We start from the raw sequence: 25,038 nt of genomic DNA on the forward strand, positions 1-25,038 counted from the left end.
ACAACTATTTTTATTCAATTATTTGCATGCTACTTTTAACCAGACTGTAGAAAAAAAAACATAGCAAATTCAGGTTAAGACAAGATAAACTAAGCCATTCTATTATTATTAAAATTTATTGTAAGGTTAAATAAAATGTTTTCTCTACTTTCAAGTATCAAAATATTTGTAAACATATAATTTAACGTGCTCCACTGCACTTGTGTCGGCCTTTTAGTCAATGCTTTATGGAATTTGCAGTATTGGAGTCACAACACTATGAAATAGTGCAAATTAATTTCTCACTATTGCCAAAAGGAAATGTAGTCTCCAGAAGCCACAAGCAATGAGTAAAATGCAAGCCTAGCTACTGATGATAGAGAGATGGTAGTATATGCCATCTGGGAATGGATAGTCCAAATATTGTCAGCATTTTGGAACACACAGTAAAATAAATGTGCTAGTAACCGAGAGACATACATGGTTTGCTTGCAAACACAGATCATCCCGCAGCTACTATTTTCCTTTCAACTACTAGACTATTAAACCCTCAAACAGAAACTCTGCTAGTTCTTGTTGCAAAACCAGAAACAAACACCTCTGAATAAAAAAGCAAAACCCCATACCAAAACATTTAGTAGGCACATTGCTGATTCCAGATGTTTAGAATCAATACACAGTTCACAGAAAAACCTTGGACTGAAAAGGAGAGATGCAGGAGATAATAGAAATATTTCCCTCTTATTTTTTGTTATTTTGGAATTCATAAGTGTCATTTCTTTTATTATCCAGATACAGGAACAACTGAAAATAACCTTTGTAAGTAAGCCAGAATTTTTATAGAAGAATAAAGTCTAAAGCTGGGGCTTCCTGAACATATCAGGATGGGAATCATTATGGAGTAGTATTTTAGGCATTGTAATATAAGAGAAGAAGAAAGAAGAGCATGCAAAAAAAAAAAAAAAAAAGAAAGAAAACAAACCCCAAAGCAACCTAAAGAACATAGAAAGAGATGGGAAAAAACCTGATACTGAATTGTGCCACCACACAGCTGTGATCTAGCAAACAGGACGTAAATGTTTTCTTTGCAGCTTGTTTCAGCAAACCAGTTATCTTTATGCAAAACAAAACAACATGAACAGTGAAACTGAGAACAGTCCACTTCAGGATAGACTAAAACAGGGTATTTTCTACATACATGTATGTTGCAAATAAAACATCCACAGATATTCACAATGCATTTTGAAGTTCTGCTCAAGAGACACAGTAGAAAGAAGCCCTCTGTGAGAATATCAAAAAGTACCAATAATCTCTCACTGAAACTGGGAAACTTGCACCTTACAGTGAGCACTTGGACAGCTGAGAGAAAACGGTATTTGGCAATGCAATTTTCATCTTGAACACCTCTTTCCTGTAGTTTAGAAATTCCCAGTTAGTTGGGGAGAGATAACATTGCACAGCTTGCTCTTCACATTACCTGTGAAAAAAATACAAGGTCCTTCTGGTAAAAAACTGGGACACTGTAAATGTGCTTTCAGGAGCCACAGAAGCACGGGTTTCTACTTCTGCAGTAATGAATTGGTCTAAACCACTATAAAGTCTAAGTTCCCAGTCTCTACATATCTTACAAAACAAATAGGCAGCGATATACATGTATCTTTTTTTTCAGTTTATGAAAGCTACATGAATTGTTTTCTAGGCACTAGGCAGAAAGGCAGGTGTTTGGAATATTTAACAGAGCTCGATCCTTGGAAATTCAATCACTGCATCTTCATGGAAAGGAAGGTGATTGAACTTGGTTAGAAATCCCTCAGTATTCTGGATACTGAAAAACATGATGCATACATGCCTGCTCCCACTTAAACTGATCATATTATAAAATACTTACATGTACAGGTGCAAACACATTGCTTAAAAGTAGGCAGACATGAACAGCTAATACCACAGCTGCAGTAGTATGGAGACAGCTGAGAGGGTAAGTTAGCCTGAACTAAATTCTGTTTAGGGCTACATAATATGTAGTCTACAGTATAGCTTTGCAACCTTTTTACAACATATGTCCCTCCTCCTTTCAGGTCAAAATGGGTAAATTTGCCAGGACACGTTCATGTGAAATTTCATATGGAAGAGTTGACAAAAATCAAGATCTTTTGGAAAGACTTGAGTTTGAAAGTATACATAAAAAAGAAAGTTTGCTACTAATGTCATGAAAAGCAGTATTACAACAATATACAAATTCAACAGACAAAAAATTTCTAAGAAATTTCAGGAACTGGTCTGCAAGCATATTCCACAGCCATTCACAAAGAGTTACCTTTCATACAAGTTTTGTCTGCCTTAAAAGACATTTTTCTTATTAGATTAAATTATAGACTTTTCCTAAACGGAACAAGTAGGAACTCATGTGAATTTCTGGACATACACTGAAAGGAAAAATCCTACATGTCCTCTACTGCTTTATAAAGTCCAGCATAGTCGAATGCATCAAGAAAGGAGTGAGCAGTGGTTGATCACAGCTGTCCTTCTAGTGCAAGGAACCTGACAGGGTCCCATTGGTACTTGCACATCTTCAGTTTTACTGAAAGGTGATAAATAGTAGTTGCTTAGCATAAACCAACAAAAAACCCCAAAAAGCAACAAAAAAAAACAAACCAAAAACAAAAACAAACCCTGGAACAAGAAGATAAAAAATCATTAAGAAATGCAGACTGAATTGTTATACATACAGCTGCACCATGCATAGACCAAGGACAGTAGAGAAAGTGAAGTTCGAAAGCAAAATTAAGCTCAGTGGAGAGCCACTAAGATGCAAGGCTGCAAGGAGTTCTCTTAGGAAGTGTTCTAAAGAGAACACTCCTCAGCCTTCTTTTTTCCATGCTATGCCAAGTCACTTCCCTTAGCCTTTCTGAATATACCATACGCCTCAGTGCCGTGTTTGTTGCAGGCTTCTAGTGCCTAAAAGAGCACTATAGAAAAAGGAGCCAGATTCAGGGATGCACAATGAAATGAAAAGAAGGCAAAGGAAAAGTTCCAAAAAGGAAATTCAGGCTGGACATACAAAGTAATTTTTCACAATGAGCATGTAAAGCACTGACACAGATTACCCTATGGACTGCATCGTTGGAAATTTTCAGAACTTACAATGCCAGTGCCCTGAGGAACTGAGCTGGCTTTGAAGTTAACCATATTTTTAGGAGAAGGTTGAACTAAATGACCTTCAGGTGTTCCTTCAAACTTATTTATGATTTCTGTGAACCTGTGATTCTAAGAATACTAATAGCCAGTGGGGGACAATGTCAATTTTAATAACCAGTTCTACAGCTAAAGAATTTTGAAGTAAATTCATGTGTAAAAATTATTATTTCAGGTCCCAGTCCATAATTCAGACTCCTGTGATACTCACAGAATCATAACTTAGCTAATATTTGGATATAGAATCCATAGGTAAAAAATGTGGAAACTTTCCTTCAATGCCCAGATGTCTGCAGCTGGTTTGTGCAAATCTGCTCTCATTTTGAAATGTGAGAGCTACTGAGTGAAATCAAAGATCCGTCCCACCTAACTGCCCCATGTGGGACAGCACAAGACAAATATGCTTAGATGTCTACATAAAATAAGGGAAATAGTCTATTGCAGTGGGCAGAGTGCTAGTGGAGGACAATTTGCTCTTGAAGTTTTTGCAGATTCAGATATGGATAAAAGATTCAATCTGTAAAAACACAACTTAATCAGTAGGCTATATAGCTTTCATGGATAATAGCTCTTAAATCTTTTCTATTTAGAGTGAACAGTTCGACATCAGTTAGCACAAAGAAAAGTAGTATTAGCTCTATGCTTTCGGATGTTCACCTTGAATGTAGGAACGTCAGGTTCAAGTTTCTGGGCAAACGGTTGCTTCATTATGCAAAGCAAAATAGCTTTAAAAGAAGAGGCTGAAGCACTTTAAATCTCTCTACTCTGCAGCATCTGAGGTAAAATTATGCTTGTGGGCTAGATAGGAAATAATTGTGCACCTATCTCCACATGTTGAAATCAGAAGGATCCCACCAGACCTCTCTGAAAGGTAACCTGCCCGAAGGTCTCAAATAGGTACAGAGGTAAGGTTGAATTGCTCAAGGCTGTGTTCACTGAATCACATAAACACTGTGCCCTGAAAATTTCAGTTTGGGTACTTTGAGTTGTCATCAGTTTGACAGTTCTTGTGGACTCTTAAGGTTCTAGATGTTGTGTTTGTTTTGTTTTGCTTTATTTTTTGTCAGCCCTATATCCCTCCAACAATGTGTATGAAAGTACAGACTTATAATCAAGAGCTCTTGATTTCAGTTGGCAGCAGTGTATCTGTGAAGCTATGTATACTCTTTGGTATTATAAACTATGATTCTTTGTGTATGTTAGTTTTCTTTTCAGAATTTGAAATCTTAATCTGCAGATCAGAAAACACAGCATTTATAATTTTATGTATAATTTATAATTATTTATATATTTAATTTATATATATAATTTATAATTATTATTTAACTATAATCCCCCTTATGCAGTATGTCCATGGTACAGCATATCTTTTCATTGTGGAACTGTTAAAGAAAAACAGAAAATGAAATCTTAATTAGAAGCCTGTGAAGAAATGAGGTAAATACATGAAGGAAGAAATGTTATTTATAGTTCAGATGACAGTGTGGAAGCACAGAGATCTGGTCAAATGCACCCAAATTCTGAACCAAAGGAATTTTGGAAAAAGTACTACTGTTCTGGTAAAAGGGAGAAAATCAAGCCCACCTCAAAAGATAAAAAGGATCACAGAGTTTTTTATTCCCCCAGGAAAGCAACTTTAGTGACATTTTGAACAATAGTGTCTAAATCCATTGTTTAAGATGTTTAAAAATATTTTAAATATTCATGAAAGGAATCCCACATTGTTTAAAATGGTTTATAAGTGCTGCCTATACCTTCCGTCAGATATGGTTGTAACAGTGAAACCACTATAAGGTTATTCTGATTAGCATATAACCCATGCTCTTATAGTTGCAGAGAGATCCCTACTACAGTATCTCAGGAGGGAAAAATCATCCAAGTATTTTCTCAGAATCATGGCCTGCAAGTGGAGGGTTTTTTGTTCCCTAGGGGACAGGCGTGAATGTTGGTGACAGAAAGCAAATGAAGTCTGGGATACTAATGTGAATTGTAGCACATTTCTTTTCCAGAAAACATAACTAGCTGCTTAATATTACAGAATTTACAGGGTTTAGCCTTCTATTCTTCTCTCCTTCATCTGTAACACAAAACCTCGCATATCTCATATCTATTGAGGAGCTGCTTGCTAGGTCCACCTCTGGGCATAGCTGAGCTGCCTGCAGGGCAGGTAATATGCATTTTCTCAATAGATAGATGGACCCCTTGCTGGGGCAGATGTACCAGCACTCAGCAGAGAAATATATTAGTAGATCATTGGCCTGGAGAGCTTTCATGTCAGGAGTTCCATGCTAGTACAGAAGTTGTGGCTCCTGTTATCTTTCTTAGTCAGCTCTATCAACTTTCCAGTATGTCATTGTGTTCATCCATCTCACTCTGTAGTCTGGTTTCCAAACTAGATAAACAAATGTTTCCTGAACTTCAGGTTTGAAATTCATTATAACCATTTTGCTGTAAAAAAAACACACACAAAAAAAAAAACAAAAAAAAAAACCCAAACAAAAAAAACAGTAAAATTAATAAGGTCTCAAAATTATGTGCAAGATCACATAGTTTTCAAGAAGAACTTGTGATACCATGTGTAAAAATTAGATGTTTCTATTAAGGTTCCTATGTTTGGGTAAGAAAAGTAATTCCCTGCAGTGTTTTCATTCCCACCCTAGATTCAAAAGATGACAAGTATGTTGTTCCTAATGAAAACCACAGCCCTGAAATGAGGTGCATATTATTCACAGAAAATGGAAAGGAGCTGGACATTCACCTCTGGGATTCACAACAGCCACTACAATAAGCAGGAAACCCTTTAAATTAAGCTAAGGCAATGCTGAAGCACAGCCCTATCTGTTTAGGGCTTCTGGAGTGCTGCATGGTAACTGGAAAGGGAAGGATGCATGAATTCTCCCTGGAGCTAGGTTCCAGAGCTTCCTCGAAGAAAAAGGTGGTGTCAGCACCAAAGTGCTGGGTATTGAGGACTTTCATCTGTAGTATAGTTTCAATATGTTCCATCTGAAAGGATAATTAGTGACTGGAGTATTCATGGTCAGTGATATCCTAGCTTCAAGTCAGGACTCTGGAAGAAAACTTGAGTGCTTTGGGAAATGCAAACTCTCAAAAATTATGACCAACATGAGAGTTTAAGAAAACAAAATCACATATTCTAATGTTTAATTTCAGGAATATCTGCATTAAAAATTAGACTAAACCCGCTACAATTAATGGAAAATAAAATATGGGCTGGTTTTTCACATATGCTATTTGGCATTTCTTTTTAAATAGTAAAAAATCACCTGAACCTTGAATTTCTAATTTGTCAGAATCACTATAGCACAGCTTATTATAGGGGGACTAAAATATTCTTTTCAATTAGGTTGTGGGAATACTTTTTTATGAAACCATTGTCTTGTATTTTAGAGGACAGATCTTTCTACAAGTCTAAGCTTCTCAGAATTTATCATCCTATGGTGAGAATCTAATATATAGCAGTATTAAACTATTTTTGGACTTTAACAACAGAACTAAAATAAGGGAACAAAAGTAACACACTTCACAGCCTGTTTTCACTGTCTGTATGCTGTCTTAGAATACTTAAATCATGATTTTTTACTTTTCAAAGCTATGTATTTACAGAATGGGCATCAGATAACTAGTTCATATTCTAACTTACAAGTAGTTGCTTGGAAAAGATTAATCATCTAAATATCAGGTGCAAGAAGCCAATGTATGTGTTTATTTGATAAATAAATGTATGTGTGTAATTAATAAATGCGTGTCAGCTTTTTAATTTAAAATACGTTTAGTTATATATCTAGCATTTTAAAATTGAGGTTTCTGTGTAGTACAATTTTTTTTCAGTGTTGAAATTGTTGAAAGCGTGAAAACAAATTCAGGGAAGAGATAGTCAGACACATTTACATAGTAGGTATACTAAACCTAGCTAGCCAAGATAAATACGAGATCTTGGCACTGTGTTCTGGAACCTTTATGATGTCAGACTGGTAACGAGCTCAAAATAGAGAGAGAAATGAAAGAGACAGCCAAAAGGTTCCTTAATGAAGCATATTTAGGAGGTCAGTATATTCCCCATAAAATCTGAGCCCTTTTCCATAGTTATTCTGTTCTGAAATGTTTTGGTCTGCAAGGATCTCTTCAAGCTGAGCTATTCTGTTCTCACCGTGATTTTTACAAGGGAGTGAAGGTGTGCAGAAAGCAAACTGACAGAATCTTGCTTCTGGACTTTTAGAATAGAGTCTCATCATCCTAAATCCTATAGAAAAAAGGGCTCAGATGACGTTTACATTTCGCAAATTAAACCAGCCCAACTATTTTCCAGTGTTTCTTTAAACAATATACCCTGGTCTTACCTGAAAGCTCCCCAGGTAAATACACTATGCTTTAGCTGCCTGTATATGCAGCTATTTAAGCAAGAGATGCAATTTCTCCTACTGAGTGGTCTAGGCAGGCAATTCTAGGCTTTTAGGAGAGGTTCAGAGCTTCTGCTCCTATGTCTGTTTTTTTTTTTCACCAGGAATGATGTAAACTAAGATCCATCCATAAGGGAAGAATCTGGAACATCTGTGTTGGCCCTTTTGATCTGTCTGTACTGTCCTTTAGGCTAGCCTGAAGGGATCTGAAGCTCATCTGTTTTATTTTAGACTCTTTGGACTTGCTCACCTTTTATGGCCTCTTTAAAAAGCAGTAGCAGATATTAGTCATTAGGATATATCACTGTCTGGTGCCCAGAGACCTATTTGTAAACAGAAGTTTTGTTTTTCTGATTCTGAGTAAAACTCAGAACTTTTTCCTCTCGATTTCATGCAGCAATGCAAAACAGAGAGAGATATCACTGCTGCATGACAGTCGGAAGTGAAAGGGCAGACTCAACCTTGAGTAAATATTAAAACCTGCCTTAAATGGTCTGCATGGCTGCCTGGAGGTACCAGTAGAGTATATGGTTAGAGTTAGGTACATAAACTGGACTTACTCTCTTCTTCAGGTTCTGAAGCATCAAAATTTTACCTTTTCTCTAGTCACCATGAAACAGATTTAAGTGCCTGTTTTAGATAAACTGATTGTCCTTTGGATCAAGACGCCTAACATTTCACTAAAGTACCACGCTAACTGGGCACATTGGACTGCAGCCTTTGCTAAATAGAGCAATCCACAGGGTCAGTGAATTAGTCCTGCTTGTAGTATACTCCTGGGTTTGCTGGGGATGAACCATACACGTGCTTGATGGTTAACAGACCTTGCCTTGTGTTAAATCTGAGACATATGGCAGCCATTACTGAAAGAAAAAAGTGCATTTTTTCACTGTCAGCAACTTCGATGCTGAAAGAGAACAACAGCTCTTACAGCACTCCCAGTTGTCCACATCTCCTCCCAGTGAGTCTTTCTAGTCTATCTCTTTAGCCCTTCTAGACTTAAGCTTGTGGGCTCTTCTAATCTCAAACACGAACATCAGTCTGCTCAAGGAGATGTTACCACCCTCTGAGGTTTTTGGTGCTCCTCACTTTTTGATTTTTTTTTTCTAATACAGATTCTTTTATTACACTGATTAACAACGTGGACTGCCATATGGAGACATATGGAGCAAAAGTCCTGTAAGGGCTTGAGATATCTTCCTCAAACTAGACTACTCCCAACAGTATGTTTTAAAAGGTCTCCAAAATTCAGAGAGGAGACTTTCACAGTATTTTTACTGTAATAACTTTTCTACTTCCTTTCATTGTTATGCAAATACATTGCATACTGTTACTTTTGGGGAGGTTGCTCATGGTCTCAGGAGCAGTTTATGTTTCAATGATATTTGCCTTTGCTCAGCTTCACAAGCTAAAAATTACCTCATTACTACAAATTCCTAGTCCTCTCTTACTGAAATAATTAAAAGAAATAAAGCCCTGGGAAGTGTTTCAGATTGGATACTCAAAACAAAAACCTCCCAAACCATTAGTCATTTTTTAAAAATCCTGGCTGTGGTCCTGTATCAGCTTGTAAAACTTTATCACCATATATTGCACCCTTTAAATAATAAATGGTACACCAGATCATAGAGGACTGAACAAAACAAATGCATGACTGAGTATATGTGTATAATATTGAAGGTTTCTGGAAAGCAAACCTTTCTGCAAGGTCTACTTGGGCACCCAAGCAACCACTTGTTCCTGCAGAAATCTTTTCAAAATTTTTGAGCGCACATAAGAATACATATTAGAGTAGTTGCATTGTTTTTTCCTGATTTTGAAGATATTTCTTGTCATTTTTTTCTGGTCTTTGTTTGCATCAGGAGAAATGAAAACTCACATTATTGAGAAAGTCTTAACAAATGTTTTTGTTGTTTTCTTTTCCTAGTGAAGAACTGCTTCTGTGAATGGGCTGGCAGGTTATGTGCTTGATAAGGATACCTGTCCTCTAAATCCACAAAGGGTAGACTGTGGTGTGCCTCTCTCTTGCTGAAGAGTAGTACATACAAAAAGTCCCACTGCCTATCACAAGGTGACTTCTGTGTTAATATAATGAACATCTGAACATGATTAGAAGGTTAAAGGGTAAATTCAGACCTCCATGAAGCATAAGATAAATCACTCTTTCTTTTTTTTTTTTTGTTAAATGTGCAACATCTGGCAACTTGCATTTAAGTGTGTCACAACATATCTACCACCAGGACTCGCCATTTTAAATCCTTCAGTGTAACATCTGTGAATGTCTTGGCTCGTTCTTTAACGGTAAGCACACCTGAGTGCCTCCATATTCTCCCTACACATGCTGAAAATTTAGCATAGATGCAAAATATTACACTGCCTGGCTTTTACAATAATCATAGATCTACTTTTCATGGTGAAGCCTCTTTAAATTGCTTACAACTTAACACACAAGTATTTTAACCTTCATACAAGGGTGCCTCTGTCTCTTCCCACTTCTCTTCTGAGGACTCCAGCTGAAAAGCCTCCTCATCATGCATGTGTGGTATCACGTCTTCTGTGGGAGGTCAAAGAAGAAGTTTTAAGCCCAGGTGTTTAGAGTCATATTCACAATGAAAAGGTTGATACATCACGTCTAATTTTTATGCTTATAATTAGTACATCTCTTTAAAGCTAGAGCCTTTATTTTTAGGTATAAATTGATTTCATCTAATTTAAACCTTTTGAGTATTTAGTTTAGTATTCATGAAGGAATCAGTTTTAAACCTGGCTTATACGACAGCTCTAATAATCTCCAAGAAATGCTGAAGGGTCTGTAGTTCTAGCAGAATGAAACACTTACTTAAGCACTGGGGTTTTTAAGCACACACTTAAGCCCTGTAAAAATTACTGGTACTATATATTTCCTAAACAAAAACCAAAGTAGTACAAACATACACTTATGAAAAAAAATATTATGACTTATTTAACATTAGACTTGCTTAAGTCAGTGAAAGCTGCCCCTGTACTTAAGGGTTGCTTTCCTTCTTTTGATTACTTATCTTATTACTTTTGTTTATTTCTAGAATTCTTCTGAGATATTTTTAGTTTAGGAAACAAAGTATTAAACATTACAAAATATGTGGATAGAGATTTTTATTCCTAAAATGTTAGATGAAACTGAATTAAAATAATTATATAATTTAGTTTTAAAACTAATATAAACTTATAAAAGGTACCAAGATATATTTTCTGTTTTCAGTATCTTCATTAGTTTTTTTCCTTAAAATACATATGGCTATTGTTCTGGCTTTGAACATGGCTGGTTTTCCTGATATTAAGTTGTAGCTTTAAGTTTAAACTAAAAAAGAAAACAAAAATCTTCCAAAATACTTAATATGAGAAATATGTGTCTTTGCCTTGAATAGCAAGTTGGCTGGAAAGGGTTTACTTTAGATCAATGATCAGCCAAGTTCATTAATTTGTACCTTGGTAATTAAAACCAGACCTTACTGCAGGAGGCACTGGAGAGTATGAGAACTTTGTAGAAATTTATGTAAATCTCTCTCAAGAAAAAGGAAAACATATGGTTTAATTTTTTAATGAAAATAAGTTATTAAAAAATTCTTAGCAAATGTTTTGCTATCTCCTTCTCCTAATCAAGAATTTTCTTTAAATGTCATGGCAGCATCTGCATTTGATAAAAATCAAATAAAATATTTCCCTAGAAACAGATGGCACTGTTTTTAATTCTCTGTGGCCAGTTCAGTTATTATGAGAATGAATTATGATGCAAGTGAGGTTTGCATGTAAAGTATCTTTTGACACAAATTTTGAATAAAGGTACATTTTGTGTTACCTGTTTCAGCTAGACCAGTTCATCTCATCAACTAAACTGTAAGAAACAGATATCTTCAGCTCTGTGGCAGCTTATTATTAAAGTCAGGATTTCCTGTCTTTTCCTGCCTAGGTGCTGAGGTGCCTTAGTTATTTTAGGGGTTAAAAGCTGTAGCCACTGATGCGTATATATTAGGCTGTATTCATAGAACACGGCTTGTAGCCTGACTCAAGCTATTACAGTCTGACAACAGTGACCAATAGAAAGAAAAGGAGATCCAAGAAAGCTGAGGTAAGCCCAAACTCTGAAGAAATGTCAAATTAGAGACAATAGCTAATAAGGTGTATATGGTAATACATCAGGGAATACTAGCACGTGCGTCAAGTTTTATATGCTATTAATACTTGGGAGGACAGGAAGTTAACATAGAGGTTAGCAGCCAAAAAGCTGCAAATTTACAGTGATTTCTAACTGGCTTCAGATAGCTCCAGGAACTTGACTAACAAGGTAAATTACTTTACATTCTTTTTTAAAAATGCTATTAAAGTTATGAATATTTACATAGAGAGAAGGTGCCATTTCACTGTGTAAACTGGAGATGTTATTCTTTAGAAACATTTTATTTGTCCTTTTTTTGGAATGTTTCCAGATAGCAATTTCTGAGGCTAGAAGGTCTGTAGGATTTTGCACTTGTTACTGCTAATAATGTTGAAAACTATAAAATGCGTACATATATGTATCAACTTAAATGAGCTTTTAACCTTACTGGTTCATTAATCCTTTTAATACGTTTGTTTTTTGTTTTTTTTTTTTTTTGCCAACACTAGACTCCTAATTTTGACTAGAAATTTCAGCTATCAATCTCTTACCTCTGCAAGCAAAATGCTTGCTAATCTTCATCAGGAAGCAAGCAGGTTAACAGAGTTTGTGAAGCACTTGTTTTGTGCTGCACAAATATTTCTTTCTGGAGTAAATTATCATTGATTATTCTGTTCGCCCTTTAAGGGTGGAACAAGCTAAACAAAGCAAATAATTAAGTAAGTAAAAGAGATACAAGATGCGTGAATGCATATGATATAATTTAGCTAGGACTTACTTTTTGTGTTATTTAGATCAGGCATTTGTTCTGGCTGTTTGCTTTAGAGAAAGAAATTCGTAACTTTGGATATGAGAGTGAATGCAGGAGGAAAATGGATTACTCAAACATATTCCCTCTAAGCTTTTTAAGAACATGTCCAACAAACAGCTGTTAAAACAGTCTTTGATCTTTCACTTCTCTGTGATGAGAAAGGACCCTGGAAAATCTGATCCAGATGACATTAGAATTTGAAAGGAAAAACAGAAAAGAGTGTATGATTAATTTTAAAAGGAGAAACACTGAGTATAACAGTATTTATATCATCATGGTATTGATAGCTTTACTGAAAATGGCACATTATATAGAGTAATGTATAGCTTTATACAGGAAAAACAAATTTATACGAAACAGTGATTTAATGTCAGGAAAACGATGCTTGCTTTCATGATCTTTGAAATGACATTTGCATGAATATCAGTTAAACTGGTAGCCAATGTGGAGTCTAAGTTGAATCAGGAAAATGTTCTTCAACATATAGCACTGAAATTTATATATCTCTTATATTTCTGATCAGTTTTTTTCCTTAGCATACCATAAGTAATATCGCAGATGACAGAATTTGGCTGTTTACAAAGTACTATTTTCTATTTAATATTGGTTTGTTAATCTAATCTAGCATGCTGTTAGAGAGTTCTGTTGAGAGTTGGCTAACTGTTTTTTTTCCCTTCCAAGGCAAATAATGACTCTAAAAGTCTGTACAAGCCTTTTGATCTTATTCTTATTCAATTCTGCATGGACTCGAATTGTGAGGCAAGTTTATGATGAGCTGGACCCTGAGCACTGGTCTCGCTACACTTCTGAGTGTCCACGAGAGTGCTTTTGTCCTCCTAGTTTCCCCAATGCATTATATTGTGATAACAAAGGACTTAAAGAAATACCTGCAATCCCAGCAAGAATTTGGTACCTCTATCTTCAAAACAATCTAATTGAAACAATTTCAGAGAAGTCTTTTGTGAATGCCACTTATCTGAGATGGATAAATCTGAACAAGAATAAGATCACCAACAGTGGAATTGAGAGTGGTGTACTGAGCAAGCTGAAAAGGCTGCTTTACTTATTCCTTGAAGATAACGAATTGGAGGAAGTGCCTGCCCCATTACCAGTGGGCCTGGAACAGCTAAGACTGGCTAGAAACAGAATCTCCAGAATCCCAGAAGGAGCCTTCAGCAACTTGGAAAACCTTACTATGTTAGATCTGCACCAGAACAGTTTGTTGGACAGCGCTCTTCAAAGCAACACATTCCAAGGACTCAACAATCTCATGCAACTCAACATAGCAAAAAATTCACTCAAGAAAATGCCTTTAAGCATCCCAGCTAACACACTGCAGTTGTTTTTGGACAACAACTCCATTGAAGTGATACCAGAAAACTACTTCAGTGCAATACCCAAAGTGACTTTCCTCAGGCTGAACTACAATAAATTATCTGATGATGGTATTCCCCCAAATGGGTTTAATGTTTCATCTATCCTAGATCTACAGCTGTCTCACAACCAGCTCACTAAAATTCCACCAATCAATGCTCATCTAGAGCACCTTCACCTTGACCACAACAGAATCAAAAGTAAGTGTGTATTGTCAATGTGGGATCCTACCAAGACAGTTATTTTAAAATGTTTATATAACCACAAAAAAAAATGCTCATTTAAATAAAAAAGTTGAAATGTGCTGTAGATTATAGGAAGAAGACAAAGAGGACCTCCCACAGGCCAGTTTTCAAGTCAGGTCTAAGATATGACAACCAAATATGTGCATGGAACTAATACCATACGTAAAAAAATGTTCGTATGCATACAGATAAACCACTTTGCAAGCAGATTAGAAATATGTGGGGATTAAGGAGAATTTGTGCATTCACATTTCACTGTATACATGCCAGTAACTATTTTGTAGAAACAAATTAATTATGCACAGAAGAGGCAGGAACAAAAAAGCAAGAAACAACAACTAAAAAGTGAGTGCCACAAATGAGGATATTCAATCCACATCTGTATTGACTGTCAGATTTTCAAAATTCCTGCACCTTAGGGACTCCATTAAACTTACAGAACTGCTGTATGCTCAGTTTTGAGTATCTCTCTGTCCACCTAAAGTAGTAGAACTCTTAATGTGATGCACCCTTAAGAGAGAATACAATGTTGCCTGTAGTCAACAAAATCTATTTTAAATATGAATAATTAGAATGTGGATATTGAACATTTTAGGCTTGAATATATTCTTCATACTTTGCTTTTTCATGAAAAATGTAGCCTGTTCAGTTTAAGAAGTGTTTTGTGTCTAGGTAGTATTTAAAGGACTGCCAAATTATCTTCCTTTACTAAGTAAGTTAAAAAGAAGTTAAAACCATGAAAATCAGCCTCCGAAGTATGTCCAAACTCAAATCCTGTTTTCCAATGACACATAGGTACCCACAAGCATAAATCAGAGTAGTTTTCCACAAGCCTCATATTTCTTAATGACTTTACCACTTTTCAAAATTAATCACTATCTTAAGCACAACACTGTTCTTAATTAAAAATGAAGTCTTTACTGTTAATAACTATTTATAAAGTAGTACAGAAACATTTAAAAAGGCAACCTGACACTTTAAATGAAATGCAGATATTATATATTTTATCACAAAATATATTTGTTCAAGAGGTAAGTGATAATGACACCATCTCCAGGAGACACTGCTCTAATAGACAATATCTCAAAGGGCCTTCAGGATTGCAAACAAGGAATGTGATTCCATCAGGCAAGAGTAATAAAATGTGGCATTAATTCTGCAGATTGTTTTTGTCTTCTTAAACCCTGGAAGTTCATGATCAATCATACTTTAAGATAGCCAACGTAAATGATTTGAGAAAAATAGCTGTAAAATCCTGGGTCTGGTTTCTCTGCAAAGGAGTCTTCCTAAGGGCTTACTTTTATGTGTGCAGAACAAGCCCTTTTTACAGTACTAATTGTCAGATACCCCTGTACACCTGCCAATTGCTGCTTTATTTTCTCTTGGCAGCTCACAGTTACACTGCTGGCACTCCAAGCTCTAGAACATCAAAAGTTCTATGTTAATTGCATTTGCCTGCTTTAAAATCAGTTCTTCACATAAGTCCAAGGCCTTATTCCTCCAGAAAAAAATTATAAAGATATAAGGCAATATCCTGAAGCCCAGTGAAATCAGTGATGGCCTCATCAGTGGTCTCAGTGGAACCAGGGCTTCTCCTGTGGTCTCTACCCTAAGAATCAAAATGTGCAGACTATAAAAAAAAAAAAAAAAGGCAAACTTAAAATTTGGAAGCAAAATCAACATAAACTTTAAATTATTTATGGCTACAACTCACCACACTTGCTCCATTTAATTTTAGTTTTCTTTTTTTTAAACATATTTTCTTAAGCAGGAGGGTCAGGGCAATCCATCTACATGTTGACAATTCACCCTACCTGTTTATTTATGAGATATACAGGTGAGGCTATGGGGAGACGTCAAATGATGAAAAAGGGAGTGTTAGAGGAAATAAAAAGAGGAGAAGGCATGAAACGATGTGGAGAGTGAGCCAGGGTAAGCAGGTGGTGTTACAGTGCTATCAAAGGAGTGGTAAAAAGAAGTGGGCAGTAACTTCCCCTAGAGGAACACCAGGAGTTTGGGGTATGTCCTCTGAGATAGTACTATACTATCTTAGAGAAAGGGAAAAGTCCTTGGGCCAAGTAGCAGTGCCAGTCTGTCAGAATCCATTATAGGATTTTGAAAAGAAATGGCTGAAGTTATAGAACCTGACTTACTGTCAGACCTCTCTGCTATTGGACGGTACTAGCTTCTTTGCTAGAAGAGCCCAGAAAGGTAAAGATTTCCTGCCTGATCTGTGGCTGCTGCACTCAAATATTATGTGTCAAGGAGAAGGGGAGTCCAAATATTTGAGCTGGATTACAGTAAGTGCAGCTAGATGTTGCAAGAATAGAACAGAAATACGCTCGCACTCATATGTCAGAATGTATCTACCTTCTTGCCGAACTTATTTTCTGAATGTTTCTAAATTATGACTTTTACTGGAAAAGAAACAATATCTTCTGTGTTCAGATGTGTTCTTCAGCAGACGTGCTGTTAGCCATTAATGAGAATCTCTTCTGCAGTTTGCCCCTACAGCAGCTCAAGTCTGAGTTTTAACTATTACACCATTTAACAATACTGTTGACAACAGGTGGAATTCATCTTATTTGAATTAATGATCCTAGATTTTTGCATCTAGTTTGGACTACTGATACAGACTATCTTCTCAATTAATGGAAAGACATACATAATTCTAGAGGGAAAATCAACCCTTCTTAAGGAGATGTGAACCACCATTTGGAAGTGTTCATCTCTCTCCAGAGTTTATAAAAAGAGTCTAAATGGTTTACTTATAATGACATTTACCCTCTACATAGATCAGTCTAGGTAGGGTGAATTGTAAACATGTAGATAGGTTGCCCTGACCCTCCTGATTAAGCAAAATTCAGCGGTCTACTTATGAACAGGATAACAAGGGAAGAGCAGAGTGGGAGGCTTTCACTCATCTGGTAGCTTGGGTAGGGTTCACTGTTCATGGGAAGAGAATAATAACCCAAAGTACTTCATACCACACATCATCAGGAAGTTACTTCTTCATAGGTGGCCTGTGGTTAGATAACTGCTTCCTCACTTTAAGATTGGAGTAATTAATCCAGTGAAAACTTGTGGAGTGGGATAACTTTTTAGTCAGAGAACACAGAGCTTTAGAACACATCTTGTCCCCTAAGGACAGCAATACTGACCTGAAGAGGCAGATATTGAGTCACTTATAAAATGTTAATAACTGCTTTAATAATAAAACCTCACTCTCCAGCTTCCTGCTTCAGACATAAAAATAAGTTGTAGTTTGTTTCTTCCAAGAATATCAAGTGCTTTACAAACACTAAACAAGTTTCACAACATAGACAAGGACATTTTGATATCATGGATATAATAAACGTTTTAGGCCTTGGCCAACTGGATGTATTTGTCTGATTTCCATGGCAAAGATAAAGTCCATTTCCAAGATGTTTCAAGCATCTTGTCAGTTTTTCAAAATACAATTTTTTTTAATTTAAAAAAACTAAACAACCCAACCCAAAAGAAACCAATCAAACAAAAACTAAAACCATGGCAGTTTTTATTTATTAACAGTTAACTAATTTGTGGTATTGTAATCAAAAACTGTATGCATATTATCATTTCTAAATATATGGGGAGAAAAGTTTTTGTAAAAAGCTTTCCTTTTCTTATTTATGGGCTTAAAAAAAAAACCCAAACAAACCAAAACTGTGCTCAAATAAATCTGTTATGCACACATTCTTCATGCAACCACTTTTTGCAGGTGATCTGGGCACAACAAGATCCTCAGGCAGTCAGACCAATAATTAAATGCCATAATTTTGTCAACGGAATCTGACATCTTTCATAATAAAGCACCACTCTAGTGTTTTCTAGAATAAGGCCATTTTAAGGCTGAAATAGGGCAGCAGCAGCCTCACTAAGACAAAATATGAGAAGAATTTTAGGCAATTGACAGTGCAGAAGTAACTTAGGGGACACTATGTAAAGAACCCAATCTATTCAACTCTTATAAAACAGGTAACAATTTAAGCCATAGTTTCACATTTTATCTGAATTGTAACAAGCTTTGTGTTATTTATAAAGTATTTTAAGGACTTGGCTTTCAGATTATGAAGAGAAATATCCCACTGCGCTCATTATATTCCCACAGTTAAAACCAACTGTACTGAAGAATTTGAGAGAACAGGAAAGTACAGATGTTAAAAGTTTCAGACATTATATAAAAAGCTCCTCTGATTCAATATTGCGATTATTTTGAAGGCAAGCTATTCGGTGGAGAGTATTATCTGCTAAAATTAATGTATTGTAATTGCAGTAAGATGTTCAAAATCCATCAGCATTAACCTTGCTTTGCTCTTTCTGAGGGCAGAGAGCTATTTCTCAATGAATATTTACCCAAAAGTTGTCTAAATTAGAATCTCCTCTCCAAGGTAAAACTATGCATCCAGTGGCCTTCATTCACGATTCCATTATGTTAAATATTGTGATTCAATGATCTAGATTACATTATGCTAAGATGCTCTCTTGCTTGATCAAAAAAGCAATTTGTTATTGATTCAGTATTTTCCAACTCTGATAGGAGAAATTGTCTCCCTTACAAATATCATTGGAAGCCTGTTTTATTTGTTTTCTTAATGAACTTTGTCATCATGAGCCTTTCCCATGAAAATTACCTAACATGTTGATCTATATTTTCAGGTGTCAATGGTACTCAAATATGCCCAGTCTCAATTGCTATAGCAGAAGACCATGGTTTTTATGGCAACATCCCTCGCCTCCGATACCTTCGCCTGGATGGTAATGAAATTCAACCTCCAATCCCACTGGACATCATGATATGCTTCCGACTACTTCAAGCTGTTGTCATATAAAGATATCAGTGTCACTCTTGTACTGTAAGAGTGCTAAAATACAAGTATTGCTGGTATCAAACTCATCAAGAAGTAACAGCTTTATTTTGACTTTAACTTTTTTCCTTCTTCGCATCTTTTCTACAACTGGAATGTAGTTCTTTCAGAAGAGATTTTGGATGTACATGAAACATTTGCTTAATGCTTTACCTAAGAATTCCTAATGCAAATATATTGAAAGTCATCTGTGTAAGACCCCAGATATTCCAAAGCAAATTCTTGTCTACTCCATCTTTTTTTGTCAAGTGTTACACTATCCTGTTCATATCATTGCTACAGACAAATTCTATTTCCTCAATTTCTTACGTAGTAACTAACACAGTGAATTTAAGCGCACTTAGCTAAATACATATGCTAGAAAATTATGAGTTGCATGACTACTACTTATCAGAATTTCCACTGTCTTTTTTAAGATAGTGACTAATGGAGAGCAACCACTTAATATGTAAATAACTCATAAATTGCTGTCGTCTTATGAAGACTGATACTTTTAAGGCATAAGTGTATGAGGCTCAGAGTCCAATATACTGAATATATATATTGTTGTATGGATTCATTTGGTGTACGATTTCAGAATTGCAATACACTTATCAAAACTCAAAACCAGGGACAAGGGAACATGAGATAAAACCTTGGTTTATCAAACAATTTTCTGCTGTTTCATTCTTCACTATTTAATTTCTAGATTTGACATAATTTCTTCCTATAGCTTTGTGATAGCCATTGAATATTTGGTTTATTTTAGTTTCCATAGGTATAAAACCAAGAACAGTAATGATTACATATTTTGCAGACTAGGTACTTTACAAAAATTGGAATGGCTACTTAATATAATGGTCATAAAGAGAAAATTAAAAAATTAAGAGGTATGTCTCCTCCTAATTATTACCGAACTAGTCAAATATCTGCAAAGGAATTGTATCAGTTTAGCCAAATGTAATGAACTCAGGGCAGTATTTAGCTATCTGCTGACTCATACACACACAAGTAATAACAACGCATTTTAGAAAAGTCCAGGTATTTAGAATACAACACATTCACAATTCACTAACAAGGGCAATATCAGCGGTCATCTTTTTATGAAAACTCTTTTATTTGTGAGTTTGGTTTTGCTTTTTTTTTTCCTATTTTTATAAAATAACAGTATTTCAGAGCAGAACTTAAATATTACAGTCAACTATTCACTGGGAGAGTATCACATTTTTATTTCTGATAGCCAGCACAACAGACTCTCCATCAGTCATATTATTTTAGTCTTCTTGTAGTTGTAGATAAAAGCAATTAGGTGCTCTTTGATAGCTTGTATCTATTTAAGACATTTTAAGACTGACCTCAGTAGCAAGCATTTATAGACTACATGTATGGTAAAATTTTTCTTGGAAGTTGAAACATTTTCTTAAATACAGATTTTTAAAAGGGTTGACAACTTTAATTTCTAATATTCAGCTCTTTTACCTGAAAAATCAGGCCTTACTCTGTTCCACTGCACTTGTAGAAATAACCCAGTATAGAAACCCAACATAGAAATAACCCACTCAGAAATCCTATAACAAAAAACATTTATTTTTGCAGTTCTTTTTATGTGATTGTTGAGAAACTCCCGCCTTTCTAACAAAATATTTTCTGTACCTCTGTGTTCACCCTATATGAAAAAATACAGATTCTAAAAGTCTCTGCAACATGTATGTGTGTTTACCTATATTCTTCACTCAATAATAGCATAGTAATTATTTCTTTTGACAAAAAAAAAAACAAACAACTGACAATATTACTAATTAAATTATAACAATAATCACGCTTGTTTTTGGAAATCAAATTCTACTTTAAAAAAAGAACAAACATACATACTACAAAGTGAATATTTACAGGCATATATGCATATTATTAACATTATTTGCAGTTCTAACTGTATAGCAAAGTGTCTTGACATTCCAGCCAAAGATTATGACCTTTTTAGACATTATATACATATTAAAACAGAAAACCCTTTCCCAAAGAGATGTCAAGCTTATATATGAAAAGCAGTGATATGCAAAATCATATTGGAACACTGAAGCATCAATGTACTCAATTTTCTGGGTAGGAGCATTATATGATGAAATTAGGGGCATATAATCTGATGAAATCACTTTTAACAGTTATTTTCCACCAGCTGACCTTACAGTAATGGGTTTTTCCAATCCACTGTAGGGTAGAAGGCCTCATAAGTTAGTTCTTCAAAGGTCACTACTATCTTGTGGAACAATCTTTGGACACATGCAGGTCGATGCTTAAGACTTGTCCCTGTCAAATCCCAGTTAATCTGAGTGAAGACAAAAATTCATGATACATCCTTGGACAAAATTCTATTGGGCTGAAGTTTTTGAAGTTATTTACTGCTGCCAAGTGCCCTGTTTTCTATACTTGGAATGCAACCTGCTGATTCCTCATCTAGTAACTGTTTAATAAAGAGAAAATCCTATGTATCCTCATTTAGCAATTTGCTCCATCTTGATTGCCTCTCCCAGAACCAGCATAAGGTGGAATGAAAAAGTTACTGCAGTGACCTTCACAAGATAAATGAACCCTGGCTGGGATTTGAGCTGCTTTATTGCATGCATGTGTCTACTTGCAACAGTCTTAATATTCTTAAACTTTCTGGGAAAGTTGGTGAAATTTCCCAATAGGTTACAATAGCAGGTCTAAATTGCATTACTGTGTGGAACTAAACAACGTAGGTTTTCAGCCACACCTCATTCAATGCATTCATTAAGCCAGAGAACTATTGAGGAAAATGTAAAACACAATATCCTTTTCCCTGTGAAGAGGGCCCCTAAAACAATGTAAAAAGCATCACTGTGCATGTAAGTCTGATGTTAACTCTTCGTAATATGAAGATGGTCTAAGACTCTGCCAAAATTTCCTAGATCAGAAAAAAATTGCGGTCTATTCTATTGCAAGGAGGAAGGAACAGGCTTTTTAGTTGTCACATCAGAACCCACAGCTGCTTTCATAAAGCAGGCATTGATTTCATTGAATTGTCCCAGCACATCACAAACAGTTTTAAATGTACAGAGACAAAGACATTTACAAGTATGAGCAGCTGAGAGCAAAGCAGGTCACCTTAAACACACTACAGTTGTGGTCAATCGCAAACCAAACGATGAACAGCTAGTGCTTTGCCAGAAATGTGTATTATGTGTGAGTTAATTTTGAAATCATGGTCGTTAACACAGATGTGCTACCACCTCAGCTGAGGGTATAGACAGCTGCTCTGTAAAGAAAAGCATAAAAACAAAGTGAGAGGCTCAAGAACTGAGAAAGACCCAGACATTTCTGACATGTCTGCCAGTTTGATTGCTTGATGTTTTATCAAAAGACTGTGTGGTTTTATAATGCAGCTGGCTCTGCAGAAAGAAAAGTCCTTTAGAGATGCTGCCAGCATAGTTAAAAATTCAGCCATATGCCTGAATCTCCCTGTTCCATACTCTGGCACTTTCTGTTTCTTTCTCAATATTGCAAACAGTTTGCTACCAGTTTCTTCTTCAACATTTTAAATGAAAAACACCACCACAACAATCATCTGCAGATGCCAGGGACCACAGCAGCTTGTTTGACATTTGAAGGAAGAAACACAAACACTGAGAGGTAAAAATTTGTAAGACAACTAGAAAGCAAATTTGCATGATTGTAATTACTAAGTCCAACACATATCATGTGCCTTGTTGCACCCAAATGGTTTCCAGTGTTTGCCACGAATGCTTGCTATCACTTTTCCTGCCTAGAAAAACTCTTTGTTGGTATAATATTGCAACTAGTTTCATTAGCTATCTGTAATCACAGTACTGTAACATTTAAACTGCGGTATTGGTTGCTGAAAAGCTAATATCACACTTCTGCTGTTTGTGGCAGAGAATCTCTGGCATTGTTGAAGTCAGCACATAAACATCCTCCTGTTGCCTGAAAGTCTCCTAGTTACATCTTTTTCCTCCAGAATTGCTTACCCATTTAAATAGAAAAGGTAGCTCCACAACGCACCATACTGTGTAGAATGATATTCAGGAACAGTACTAACCACTTCAGGTCAAGCATATGAAGCAATATGCAGTGTCTATATCATGTTCTGCCTTAGCTAATTTACTTTTTTCCCCATTAGTATAGGAAATATTGCTTCTGAGTCCTGTGCTTGCTCTGTCAGTACTGGTTCAAACAACTCTATACTGTAATGAATTTGAAACCTTTCCCAATATAATTATTTCTTATACCCCTTGCACTGTTGCCAGCTTCTTGTTTTTGTCTTGGTTTCTGCAGCATACACATTTGACAAACTTATCTGCCTCTCAGCTTGAATTAGTTTTGTTTCTTCAGTGTTTTCCAGATTCAGCATGTTTACGCATGCTGCACTAATGGCTGTTCTGATGTCCTCAATTTCAGATGCAGTTCACTTGCATCTGTTTTTTTCCAGGGGAAGCTCCATCCGGACTACCACAGCTGAACAGCATGCCCCTTTCCTCACAGCATTCACACCTCCTCCTTCACACCTATGTGGACTCAAGCTAATGCTGCTGTGTAGATGAGGTAAACCTGGAAACCTCTTTTCCCAGGCTTCCTCTCCTGTCCCCAGTCTTTTCTGTAGGAAAATTAGTGAATCACATCTTCCACAAACAAGAGCTGTTCCTAGTCAAGGGCTGGAGTAATGAAAGTTACGTGTGGAATTAGCAGCTCTTAGTGAAGCTAGGCTTCTTCAATAAATCATTTATTCATTAAAATGCTCTACCACGGTTTTTATGATCAGTGATTTCAGAAAAAAATATGCAAATACTTTCAGACATGGGAAATTTAAAAAAAAAAAAACCCACACCTCAAAACCAAACAACAAATCATTGCTCATTTCATTATTTAAGAAGCCTGTTGCTAAGTCATCCATGTAGCATGGTATATCCTTCTCCAGGAAATGAAACCCCTGAATTTGAAATTATATTACTACTGCTAGGAAGAGTATTTCAAAGAGGGTAATCTCCTTATGATTCTCTGCTTTGTTTCAGGACTTCAAATAATCACTGATTCTCTATCCTGGCAGTGAGAATAGCCTTTATGGTATTATAGGATCTAGGCTCAAATCCTTGTCCGAATCAGAAGCAGTGAATTGGAGCACAGATTCTTTTTCTCTGAGGAGGCTGTTTTGAGCACCAGACTGGAGGTCCACTCCATTTTTGGAATCCTAATATTTGTTTCTTTTAATGACAAGACCTGCTTCAAATTAGAAGACTGGTAGCAAGCCTTCCCAACACTGCTTAGCAGCAGAATGAGCAGGCACAGGGCCCCCAGATTTCCTGTCTCTGAATTACTGGCCAAATGGGAAAATGAAAGCTGTTGGTGAGGATTTTTTCAGAAGGTCAAGGTGTTATGGGTCTTTTAAAAAGCTATTCATTTATATGTTTGTTTTGGTTTGATAGGAGTTTTTCAACATTCAATTTAAAGTACAATATATAAACAAGGTGCAAGGTTTCTTTTCCATTTCAATAAGATGAAAATTAATTCTTAGTCAGATATACATAAATATTTTTATATTGGCCTGACAATCAAATAAACATTTTTGGCTCTGTTCTTGAGCCAAGATTTCCATGCTTTCCTTTTCTCCTCTCTTATTTTTTTTTTTTACAACAGCCACCCACACAGACTGATCTGAATGTCCATGAGCTACCTGGAGAAAGACACCTTGCACTTCCTGACCTTCTATTCCTACAAAGGAGTCTGGAGGCTGAATGAGGGGGAAGGGAAGGAAGGATCCTGAGTTGGCTGAGGAAATTTTTATGTCAGCCACTATACTGAGACATGAACCAAGCCTCTTAGATTAGGACATCTAAACAAAAGGGGAAGGTAACCTAAAAACAGGAGATTCTTTTTAACTAACTTTTGGATTTTAAGTTTTTCATAGGGTTTATAGAATCATACATTGTCCATGTGAAACAGGACTAAAAATTTTACCTTTTTTTTTTTTTTTTTTTAAACCAAA

The 25,038-nt window shown here is 35.9% G+C and overlaps 1 protein-coding gene across 1 annotated transcript in view; it reads left to right on the forward strand.

Moving 5' to 3' along the window:
- LOC133269855 (keratocan) overlaps positions 1–19,037 on the forward strand; it is a 29,335-nt gene extending 10,298 nt beyond the window's left edge. The window contains exons 4-5 of the mRNA XM_061454517.1: positions 13,214–14,106; positions 18,832–19,037. Of these exons, the coding sequence (XP_061310501.1) occupies positions 13,214–14,106; positions 18,832–19,004 (1,066 nt within the window). The 3' untranslated portion in view covers positions 19,005–19,037. The remainder of the gene's footprint in view (positions 1–13,213; positions 14,107–18,831) is intronic.
- Positions 19,038–25,038: the final 6,001 nt, after the last annotated feature.

Source organism: Pezoporus flaviventris, unplaced genomic scaffold (genome assembly GCF_033815535.1).
Source record: "Pezoporus flaviventris isolate CSIRO_AGI_PZ_B2104156 unplaced genomic scaffold, CSIRO_AGI_Pfla_v1 ptg000016l, whole genome shotgun sequence".
NCBI lineage: Eukaryota > Metazoa > Chordata > Aves > Psittaciformes > Psittacidae > Pezoporus > Pezoporus flaviventris.